Source organism: Oncorhynchus mykiss, chromosome 16, assembly GCF_013265735.2.
Source record: "Oncorhynchus mykiss isolate Arlee chromosome 16, USDA_OmykA_1.1, whole genome shotgun sequence".
In the NCBI taxonomy this organism is placed as follows: domain Eukaryota; kingdom Metazoa; phylum Chordata; class Actinopteri; order Salmoniformes; family Salmonidae; genus Oncorhynchus; species Oncorhynchus mykiss.
The window spans coordinates 23,430,867-23,443,179 of record NC_048580.1 but is presented as its reverse complement, the minus strand read 5'-3'; the positions used below and the strand labels follow the sequence as shown (position 1 = coordinate 23,443,179).

At 43.3% G+C, this 12,313-nt stretch overlaps 1 protein-coding gene across 2 annotated transcripts in view; it reads right to left on the bottom strand.

Annotated features, from left to right (window-relative positions):
- The window catches only part of LOC110491671 (rho-related GTP-binding protein RhoN), a 57,916-nt gene extending 45,603 nt beyond the window's left edge, over positions 1 to 12,313 (bottom strand). The window contains exons 1-2 of one of the 2 annotated variants that reach the window (XM_036946560.1): positions 11,951 to 12,313; positions 11,418 to 11,505 (exon numbers count right to left, since the gene is read on the bottom strand). In XM_036946560.1, coding sequence (XP_036802455.1) covers positions 11,418 to 11,505; positions 11,951 to 12,052 — 190 coding nt within the window. In that variant the 5' untranslated portion in view covers positions 12,053 to 12,313. The remainder of the gene's footprint in view (positions 1 to 11,417; positions 11,506 to 11,950) is intronic. The other variant, XM_021565293.2, reaches the window with a different exon arrangement.

Genomic DNA, 12,313 nt, shown 5'->3' with positions numbered 1-12,313 from the left:
TGGGAGGCCGCACAGCCCTCCATGTGCTCGCCAGAGGTAGCCTGACTGCCATTATGTACCGAGATGAGATCCTCAGACCCCTTGTGAGACCATATGCTGGTAAGGTTGGCCCAGGGTTCCTCCTAATGCAAGACAATGCTAGACCTCATGTGGCTGGAGTGTGTCAGCAGTTCCTGCAAGAGGGTGGCATTGATGCTATGGACTGGCCCGCCCGTTCCCCAGACCTGAATCCAATTTAGCACATCTGGGACATCATGTCTCGCTCCATCCACCAACGCCACGTTGCACCACAGACTGTCCAGGAGTTGGCGGATGCTTTAGTCCAGGTCTGGGAGGAGATCCCTCAGGGGACCATCCGCTACCTCATCAGGAGCATGCCCAGGGGTTGTAGGGAGGTCATACAGGCACGTGGAGGCCACATACACTACTGAGCCTCATTTTGACTTGTTTTAAGGACATTACATCAAAGTTGGATCAGCCTGTAGTGTGGTTTTCCACTTTAATTTTGAGTGTGACTCCAAATCCAGACCTCCATGGGTTGATCAATTCAATTTTTGTGTGATTTTGTTGTCAGCACATTCAACTATGTAAAGAAAAAAGTATTTAATATGAATATTTCATTCATTCAGATCTAGGATGTGTTATTTTAGTGTTCCCTTTATTTTTTTGAGCAGTGTATATTTAATCCATTTTGAATTCAGGCTGTAACACAACAAAATGTGAATTAAGTCAAGTGGTATGAATACATTCTGAAGGCACTGTATCTGCACATGTCTGACGTAGCAAAATATTTTCAGGGACACTTTTGGCTTGTGAGTGCTACTTTCAGAACTACTGGCAAAAAACAGTTTGCAAAAGTACAGAAGAATCATTTGTTAAACCATTTTTTTTCTCTGAAAAATCTATTTGATCAATTAAATAATGTTTCTTATTCATTTACAACACAACAGTACAACAACAAATCAAAATACCCCAAAATGACTTTAAACATACGTTTTAAATGCAATATATTTTTATTACTATTCTAAAGAAATTAAATTCAATTACAAACAGAAAAAATAAGTCTTCATAGGTGGCAGTCTCCATGTGATCTCATTTGGAGATTCAATATCTGCTGCTTTTATTCAATGTCACTTGGTTTAAGAAGTAGTCCTCTGTCTTAATCGATACAAACTTCAGTGAGCCCGGAATGTGTGTAGCAGGGCTTCTCGGTTGCCTCGTAGTTGGATGCCTCAGCATTGTCGGATACAACTTCGGCTAGCTTGGTGTCGAATGGGTTTAATGCCACCTGGATGGTAGGCTCAGAGTCAGGCACAAGAAAGTTCTCTGGGATGCTAGACAGAGGCGGCTCACACTCTCTCAGGCTGACGGCACTCTTTCCGGGTCTCTTTTCCGATTCAGATTTGTCCTCGGTGGAGATTGACTCCTTGGACTTGTGCAACTCTTTTGCCGAATCGTCAGAAATGTGGGCACACTGTTGTGTGGATGATGCCTGTTTCAAACCAAAGCGTGAAGATATGCTCTCCCGAACTCTGGACACCAGTGTCTGTGGTTCATCGGTGGCTGGTTGTCTTTTCTTCAGCCTGGCAGCGGCCATAGCATCAGATCTCCTTCTAGCCTCCTTGGAGATTCTCACAGCATCATAGAGTACCACTATTACGATAAAGCCATAGAAAAAGAGCCCCAAAATCAGGTTCACCTTCACAAGTGGCTCGGAGTAAGAAGGGTCGGTCAATATGTTGACTCTGGGTTTGATCTTCAGGGTGCTCTTCTGAGCTTTTGAAGCTGGAGCCTGATCATTTTCTTTGAAGACGTCATCGTCACCATGTAATGCTGTTTGCTTGTAAGCCAGTAGATAAGGAATAGGTTTCTCTACAATCTTCTGGGGGACTTTAGCTTTACCTTGGAAAGTATCATCTTTCATCCTCTGAGGTTGTTCCAGCATCTGGTCCACTTGCACCATTTTGGTCAGTTTTGCAGCATTGGGGATGTCCTGAACAGGGTGGTCCTTCACTGGCATCAAAGGCTTGTGCTCTGGAACATAAATCAGGGGCTCTGAGGGGTCCTCAGAGGACTGGCCCACATTACCTGGAGAAGAATCGTCTTTCACCCGTAAACTCTCAAGTTGTTCCAGCAATGTCTTAAAATGTGTCTCTTTGGTAGCGTCAGGGTTGTTCAGAACAGGGTGGTCCTTCACTGGCATCAAAGTCGTCTGGTCCGAAGACGAAGAAGACAACACATTTGTAGCAGCAGGCGATAGGAGATAGAAAATAACAGCCAAAAATAACATCTTCATGTTGCACAGCCCACCTTTCTGGGCGAGCTGTGCCATTTTGATGAAAGAAATCGTCTTTCAAAAGTAGGCAGTACAAATTACAAGTCAAACTACTAACTGGTCAGCTGAGCTTTGTAAAAGTGATTTGGGTTTACTGTTCACTGTCAAAGATACATAAGATATGGACCCAGCATGAGGTAATAGAAGAGCCGATTACGACATCACGAGTTCCAGAATGTTTACTGTGGGCCTATCATGAAACATAATATTATATGGATCCAGTATGTTACATAAGAATCTGATTTTGACATCACCAGTTCTAGAATGTTGACAGTGGACAGTCAACAATTCTGTAACCTGCTCTTCATTGTATTTATTCAGTCATATTTCTATGGATACATGTTGCAAACTGTCCCTTAACTGGTTTTAATACCAACTTTTTTTGTGAGCATAGATGTGAGCATCTTGGATGCAATGGTGACCCATCATTCAGGGCAGGTGGTGCAGAGCCACACCTGTTTAGCAAGAAAATGTATTGAGCCAATAAAGCCGCATACAAACTTGGTCTCTTTTTTTGCTTTCTTGAGTGACACAGCTCCAAAATGTAGGTGTTTCAGCCTAGCTCAGTGCTTTCTGTGGTGGTTGGGTGGCCAGTGGAAAATAAGGTGCTTAGGGGTTGGTAATGTTCTCTAGTTGCCCTGTGATTGGCTCAGTGTTCTGTCACTCATGGGAATACTATGTCACTGCAAAATCTACGGAGAGAGGTAGAAAATCCGAGCCCCTTGGGTGCTGCAATAGAGTTACATTAGAAGTGCCCATCCAAGAAGGCTCAAAGTCATTGGCCACTGATAAAATTATGTCGAAATCGCGTTATATCTACCGTAGCTTTGATTGGACTGATCATGTCAACATCATACTTTCAAACTCTTAGCAAGCAAGCTAGTTGAATCAAGTTGACAATCTACTGGCAAATCCCTTTCAATCCTTGTCATATGAAGATAAATTAGAAACAGATAAAACATTATTGGACATAAACATTACACAAGAAGTTGGAAATCGCAAATTCAACCATGAGTGGTTTAGAAGGAATCGGTGGCTAAATGCAAGCATTGCAAAGCAATCACTAGCCTGCTATTCAGTGGAGTGGGTGTGTGGTCCAAGTCTGGGTTTAAGGGTCTCTTTTCCAAGCTTAAAAGGATAAACATGCAACATTGGCCATGCTGTCAATCCAGCATGACTGCTCACGCACTCAAAACAACTGGAAACACAGAACTGGGAAATCTCAGACTTCAGTGAGTTCAAAACAACTGGGAACTCTGACAAAAATGAGCTCTGACTGGGAAAATACGTTTTGAACAGTCATCCAACTCGGAATTGCAAGTCGGGAACTCGGAACTCTGAACTGAAGATCACTGACATCATGATTCGACCTTGTTTTTTTCAGAGTTCCCAGTTGTCTTGAAAGCACCATAAATCCTGAGAATGCCAGACTTTGATGACAAAAATTTGATAACAAAATTTGCCCACGAAGGATCGCCGTGCCACCTTCCTGTTCAAGTGAGCACAGCACAACAGTCCAAAAATGTCTTGTATGGTGCTGCATAAATGATGTAATATGCCAGGGAGATATACTGTTGCTAAGAAAGTAATACTAAGTTTATGTTGTGTAGTAAGCTGTTACTAGCTCATGTGCCTCACCCTAATAATTTGGTCCCTTTTCCCCTCAAGTAGCCGAGTGGTTAGAGCGTTGGACTAGTAACCGAAAGGTTGCAAGTTCAAATCCCCGAGCTGACGAGGCAAAAATCTGTCGTTCTGCTCCTGAACAAGGCAGTTAACCCACTGTTCCTAGGCCATCATTGAAAATAAGAATTTGTTCTTAACTAACTTGCCTAGTTAAATAAAGGTCAAATTAAAAAATAATATAGCCTACTGTGATCTTGGTGTTGCACATGTAGCCTGTAGCCTGTTTTAGAGAAATGTCATCATTGAATATTGTAAGAGCTTTCATTGTCTGCTTATATGCTCCCTTTATTTATCCTGCGGGTCTAACTTGAGAGCAGGCACCGCAAGTACAGGCACCACTGCGCTCCGACAGTCAGCCGGGTGTGGATTGATCTCAATGAGGACACATCGTTGAGCAACATGACATGATATATTTTTCTCTCTATTGTTTGGGTAATCACAATTATGATTTTTTTTTTCTCCACTTGAGCAATACAAAAGTTTTCACCTGCTGTTTCCGTTGTTCTATTGAATTGAAGAAGGGAGAAAAAAAACGTGATATCCAGCTGATACAGTTTACAGCTGCTAAGACATCATGTCACAAGGCCCTACTCTGGGAAGTGTCGGTAAACATAAAGGCAGACGCTGAAAGGCGATCGAGATACGGTGGCACTCTGCAGAAGTGCGGCTTTAGCGTGGCAGGTTCCATCAACGCTGTTTGCAACTACTGAAAGAGAGTAGACAGCGCTTGTAAAAGGCGCTGCTTGTGAAATCAAATGTGTTCTCGAGGATTCACCTCGCTATGTAGAGCTTTAAATAAATACCCTCCACTACGTCCCGAGTCCGACGGTCATACAGTATAGAGGTAATTCACACTGAACACAGGAAAGAGGAACTTTGAAACGGGGACACTTCATTTCCAGTTGGGCAACATCATGGAAGACGTGGGGTCGCTCCCCACTCAATAATGGTTGGCTATTGTGAGGAAAGACTGGTGCGGTCATAGCAAATGTCTTGAATTATAAATGAGGGATAGAATTGGCTTAGGGGGTAGATGAATGGATACTTGCATGACCCTCTTTGGTGTGTGTGTGTGTGTGTGTGTGTGTGTGTGTGTGTGTGTGTGTGTGTGTGTGTGTGTTCTAGGAATGGGCTACTGAACAGTCTGAGGTCTGTCAGTGAAAGCAAGTGAGTTTGGAGGAGATGGATGCGTTTCCCATGGGGGTGAGGCGGAGAAGCATCTAGGCCATTGATTTTCAATGTTCCCTGTGCTTTTAATGGGCACCATGACCAGGAGTAGATCAAGCCAACCAGACACACACCCACTCACACCGACTACATAGCCCTTTTGAGTTTCATTTGTTGCTTTTAACTCGAACTGCTCTCGCTCACTTTTAGACTTGAGCATGAACCCGAGCTAGGTGTCCCTCTCTCTCTCTCTCTCTTCCTCTCTCTGTCTCTCATCTCATCTGGGCTGGCTTTCAAGGAGCCAACATCTGATAGAGGTCATAAAATCTCCTCATTAATTAATGAGAACCACCTGCTGTGCCAATACCAGAGTGGGACTCCATTTCAGTCTGAGAGAATTGCAACGGGGAGCGTGGAGAGGGGGAGATCTATACTATATACTGTGTGGTTGTGTAAGGATGGGTGTAAGGATCAGGGCTCTAGATAAGTTTCACTGAGCTGAGAGCTGAGATCAAACCTGTGCCAAAGTCTTCCTGAGCAGGAAGTTGCCTGAGGGACATTCAGGTGCACCTCTCTGTCGAGTTCCTTCTTGGTGTTACGCTGTTTTGTGTGTATATGACACTGCAGGTTGAGCAGGTTTCTATGGACTCTTACCTTGCACACGGTTGACTTTGAAGCAGGCAAGTCGTTTGATGCATTGGGTTTGGCCTAGAGCAGACCTATACAGGCCTGAAACTCCACAGCGCTGCTACTACTTTTAATCTTTTGAATATTTCCCTCTACAGGGACGGATTCAGACCTGGGACAGCCCGGTTAGTGGACTCTCTGAATAATGAATGGCATTAACCAATACATCAACTACAAGACCTTGACGGTCAGATTTGAATACCCTGGCCTAGACTGAGAACAGCTAAAAGCTAGAGCTAACACTTAGAAAAAAGAGATGTAAGCCTAGCATTGTGCTAGTACATCCTGTACCTCTTCTGATACTTAAACTTATTTACTTATTCTGGTATTGTATACTGTTATTTTGGGACATCTGATGAGAAACAAACTGATGATTTGAATTCTATGTGCCACTTTTGAAATATAACGAACACTGGAGTGTAACCAGAATTAGGATAAAATCCCTGAGCCTCCCTCCCAAAACAACAACACACACACACTCTATCTCAATCCCATCCAAATCCCCCCACTCATTCACTAGTTCATCCGCCTGGGTTTTTTTTAATGTGTTGCTCTTTTGTCACACTGCATAAACAGATTACGTTGAGCCTTATATGGCTGATGTGGCGTGATAGAGAGAGTGTGGATCAGCCATCTCTGCTATCTACACTGCTGTGAGGATAGAGGATCAAGAGGGGAGAGGGGTTAGCGGAGATGCTAGGCTAATCAAGCGCAATGATCATAAGAGGCATTAGCGCGACAGAGTGGGAGTCCTGACCTTGTTTTGACTGAGCGAGAGGAGAGAGGGGAGATAAAAAGAATAATAATAATAATTGAGCGAGAGACCAATCAGGCGGTGGGAAAAAGAATAGGACGAAGGGTGAGAGCGCATGAGTGCAATCAAAAGAGGAGTGACAGTGAAGGGGCGAGAGGGAGAAGGTGATGAAAAAGAGGGTGGGTGGGTGGGAGAGAGAGAGAGGGAGGGAGAGACAGGGGGCAAGTGTTTGGTCACTGCGCGAGCGTGGGGATAAGTGTATGGTTAATTACTGCCACTCTGTTTCTGTCGGCAAGCAGGCGACTAGCTCGGGCTCCAGTGGAATGGCTGGCCACTCTCACCTCCCCTCCGTGTGTCTGTCTCCTTCACGTCCCACCCCTTAGTCTCTCTGCTTGACTTCTCTTCTCCTCCTCTCATCTGTCTTCACTTAGTCGCCCTCCTCCTTTCCACTCTTCTCCTCTCTGCTCCTCCTCCACTCTAAATTCTCCTCCACTTGTCCTCTCCTTGATTTCTCCTCCTCTCCTCAGTCTTCACACCACCTCACCTGCCATCAGTTTCTCCCCCTCTTCTTCTTTGTCTACACTCCTCCTCTTCCTCCTCTACTCTTTTCCCTCACTCCACTAGTCCCCGCCCTATCAGCCACACCCAGCAGCTGCCTCTCTGGCTAATGAGCTGAGAGCAGGGGGGGGGGAGTGGAAGAGACAATGAGAGAGAGCGAGAGCAGGACAGGGTGAGCTATCCTGTAGTTAATTCATTCTCCTCGACCTCAGTCATTGTTAACACTCACTGGTTTGGTTCATCTACTCACCTGCTGCCATGCAAAGCTAACACATTACTGTGCCAGGCTAGCACATCCATCCATTTACATACACACATACATGGCTGTCTGTCTCTCACACTCATACACACACACATACAAAACAAATAATATATTGCATAACAAATTCAACCATGAGTGAAGGGATAGAAATTAACACTCCTGAGTATTGCAGGTAGCATGTCTATACCTCACATGGTCACACACACAAACATTATTTCACAAATCCTGTTTATCTTTCAGATCCTATTGTTATGATACCTAACAACACACGCACAAAGAGGCAAAGCACTTCCGGGCAGAAAATAGCAGAAACAGTGCTCCACGCACACTCCACACACACGCATGCACACAAACACTGCCCCGTCTACATGCGCCAAGTCACTAACCCTCATTTAGCCAGTTAGCAACAAAAGGTCCCGTGCCAGGGGACTTATGCTATTGTAATGTGAGTGGGAGCAAATACACCTATCCAATGAGATATACCCAGATTAGAACCTGCCTCTTCCGAACAATCTATTTATACAACTAATAGGAGGCTGGGTAGGGTCAGAAGTGGGTCATATAGTACCTTCCTTCTATATAGCTGGGAGAAATCCACTTAGCCACATCTACTTTCACCAAGTCTACCTATAATCTGTTAGCCATTGATTTGTTTAGTATAGGCGGCTCGCTAGGAAAGAAGAAATGTCTGGAGTTGCCAGGGTCACCTTCTGAGGTTGTGTTTCAAACCAATTGAGACCATTTTATTTTAGGCTTGGGGCAAGTATAGCTTCAGCATAGGGTCGCTGGTAGGAGAAAACACTGAGACAGTCGTCTGAGATGGCTAGAATTCCTTATTGACGCCGTCCATCAACGCGACTTGTTATCCACAACAGTGTTCCAAAAGCCAGGCGAATAGCTCCTGGGTGGTTGAAATGGGTGTTGTTGAAATGCACTTAGACATTTCAGCAACACCCACTTCAGTGAGCTCTCGAACCGCATCTTAACAACACCCATTACCACCAAGCAATATCTAAACAAGCACACAGGTTTCTTGGTCTCACGGCTTTAGCTGGTCTGTCTGTCTGTCTGTCTTCATTGTCAACGTCTTGTCGTCACTCGAATGAGTGTGACAACATGTTCAGAGGCATTGTTGTTACGTTAGAGGAAGAATGTGGGACAGTCACCGGGCCCTAGTGCCACGTTCACATGCTAGTCGGAACTTTCTATTTCCTGGTTGTGATGTTGGAAATACGACTTTGCTTCGTTCATGTGCTTTTTGGTCAGAACAATTCTTCAACCAATATGATTTTAGCTAGCTTGATAAGCTTGCTAATATTGATCTGACTTGGATGGTCATCCAAGCTAACTAATCTAGGGCGAGAGAATGTTTTTGTTACCTGTCTTTTAATGAGAAACTCCAAATAATGACATTAACACATATTGCTAAGAATGGGACAGTAGGGTGACTGCTCTAGCTGGTCTCGAACTCAGGCCACAAGCACCAATGACAAACAACCTAACCACTGTCCCAATAAGGGATATCTCCAGGGTATGTGCTTATTGGGCCAGTATAGTTAGGCCCTGTCCAGAAGAAACCTGAACCCCTCCTCCCTCGGCACTTGTGTAGATCTGAAACAACTTGATAAGTGTAAGAAATAGGGTGAATACACTTTGAAGTAAATCTCAGCTCTGTTAAAAGTACACTCAAGAAAATTAACTGAACAAAAATATCAATTGAACACGTAAAGTGTTGGTCCCATGTCTCATGAGCTGGAGAGAAAAAATCCCAGAAATGTTCCATACGCACAAAAAGCGTATTCCTCTCAAGTTTTGTGCACTAATTTGTTTACATCCCTGTTAGTGAGCTTTTCTCCTTTGCCAAGATAATTCATCCACCTGACAGGTGTGACACATCAAGAAGCTGATTAAACAGCATGATAATTACACAGGTGCACCTTGTGCTGTGGACAATAAAAGACCACTTTAAAATGTGCAGTTTTGTCACACAACACAATGCCACAGATGTCTCAAGTTTTGAGGGGGCGTGCAATTGGCATGCTGAAAGAATGTCCATCAGAGCTGTTGCCTGATAATTTAATGTTAATTTCTCTACCATAAGCTGCCTCCAACGTAATTTTAGAGAATTTGGCAGTACTTCCAACCGGCCTCACAACCATAGACCACATGTAACCACACCAGCCCAGGACCTCCACATCCGACTTCTTCAGGATCGTCTGAGGAGGGGTGGGTGTGCTGATGAGTATTTCTGTCTGTAATAAAGCCCTTTTGTTTGGGAAAGCTAATTCTGATTCGCTGGGCCTGGCTCCCCAGTGGGGGGGCCTGGCTGCCAAGTGGGTGGGCCTATGCCTACCCATGGTTGCACCCCTGCCCATTCATGTGAAATCTATAGATTAGGGCCTAATGAATTTCTTTCAATTGACTGATTTCCTTATTTGAACTGTAACTCTGTAAACACTTTGAAATTGCTGCATATTGTGTTTATTTTTTTGTTCAGTATATTTTATGGATCATAGTGATTCAGGACTATCATTAAAACAGGTTAAGATGCCCCACCAACATTAGACAACTATACAGAAAGCCATTAAATTGCTGAAATAAGTCAACAAAATCAATGATGAGCGAATAGTCAGATTAATAACTGATACCTTACACAGATAAGGTGTCAGATCAGAATATCGTGAACCAAGAGGCTGTGAGTCCAAATCCCAGGTGAGGTCATGTTGAATAATAATTGCTGATTAATTGAACAAGCACAATGTAATCATGTATGTCAAAGTGTGTCAAATATGTCAATTGAAAACACTGTGTCTTAAAAGCACTGTGTGTATGAGTATCCCTAACCTTGCCAACAGACAAAGAGCTGTGAATGGAGGGCCTTGATTGGCTTGGCATCAGTAACGTGATGTGTGTTTTGGGGGGTGGCACAAATGTTTTTTCGCCACATTCCCATGAAACATGACTAGAACATCAATGTGCCCAGTTTTCTGTAGGTTAGGAGAATATTCCATCAACGTCCCGCCAAACATACACAGCATGCTTGCCATGTTCTCAGAATATAAGATATTCATGTTCTTGACACGCTTTATGGGAGTGTTGCAAGAACATTTATTTGTCAAGTTTTCGGAGTGTTAGGAGAACCAAACATACACAGAACATGGTGGCCATGTTCTCAGAAAATAATATATTAATATTCTAGTCATGTCTTCTCTTAACCTACAGAAAACTGGACACATTGATGTTCTTGCAACGTCCGCATGAAACGTGTCTGGAACATTAATATTTTCAGTTCTGAGAACATTGTAAACCATTCTGGATAAATTATATTTTACATTAAGGGGATGATCTCTTGGAAAAATTCCTTGCACATCATGGGAACATTCCTATGAAAACGTTAGTTAATGACCTAATGAGACTCTTAAGCGAACTTTCTCTAAAGTTGTGGGAACGTTTGTTGTTAGCTGGGATTCAAGTGAAACTTCCCACTGGGAACTAGGTGCTTCTGATAACTCTGATTGGACATGAAAGCGGCAATCCCTCAAAAAGACAGATTGGTGCAATAAAATACCAGATCAACTGCAGCAGGCCTAAAGGCTTGACATTCAATATGCACTCAACTGTCAAAAAGCAGGAATTAAGAAGAAATGTCCAAGAAAGGTAGCCTCCCTTGAAAATATGTAATTTCTGTGCGTAGTTTTGTGGGCACAAAAACACAAATTGCTATGCATAATTTGTTGGGAAAATCCAGCATTATTAATCCGAATAAATATAATTAATTTGAACAACTCTGGATTTTTCTGAATGCTCAAAACTGTCGCATCATTGCCAATTTCTGCACCTTGAGCGGAGCCTAGCAGACTAAAAGAGACCTGGCTCACTGTCCACATTACTTGTGCGAGTTGTGACATCTTCGAGTCCAAGTGTCAACATTTATTTATTAAATTAGTCCCGCTTGAAGCCACAGTCCTTACCTGATGTGTCCCACATGTTCAGCTCAATCCTCTGTTTCTCGATCTCGAAACTCGCCGTGTAGTTCTCGAAGACAGTCGGGACATAATTCTGAAAAGAAAAATTTCAAATGGCAAAATGAAAACCTAAATCTGCCCAATGATGCAAAATGATACCATGTTCCATTCCCACTCATCTCGGTTGATAAAGTCTGGTTTAGGCTTATTCCTCTATCACATATCACATGTAGGTTATGTGCATATGGCAGACACCATATTAATTCTGAGCCAAATCTAAGACACATGGCCAGGGATAAGGCTAAATGTATGTCGTTAAATGGAAAATATGTGCCATAGATTTAGGCTATATACATTAGGCTATAGACAGGATCTAAAGCCTAAAAACTTTAGAATCATTAAATGTTTTAAAACATAGTTTATGGATTTGCCTGATGCGCGCATGGTGCGAACGCTAAACGAATATTTGTATTTTATTTAAAATAATGATTTATTTATTACAATCGTACAAACTTCGTAATACAATCGCAATGACGTACCTCTGGATACGAGTCTTTGGCGAATACATGAAGTAATGCCGTTTTGCCACATTGCGTATCGCCGACCACCACGATTTTACAGCGGCTGCCCTTGCTCTCCATAGTGCCGTCTATTTGGTTATGATGCGTCGCCTTCTTTTCATTTAGCTACACTCCAGAATAGTCCCCAAGTCAAAGTGTAGAAAGTAGATACCGGTGAGATTTCCCTCCCTGTTTTCAGTTTTATTCCTCGCTGTGTGTGCCTTTCCGAAGCTTTGACTGTCAGACTGAACTGAACTGTAATAACTCTTTAGCGCGCCTGCATAGCCTACTCCACAATGTTCCTGCTTGCCACCGCTGGATGCTGACAGAGCGTGAGTTTGT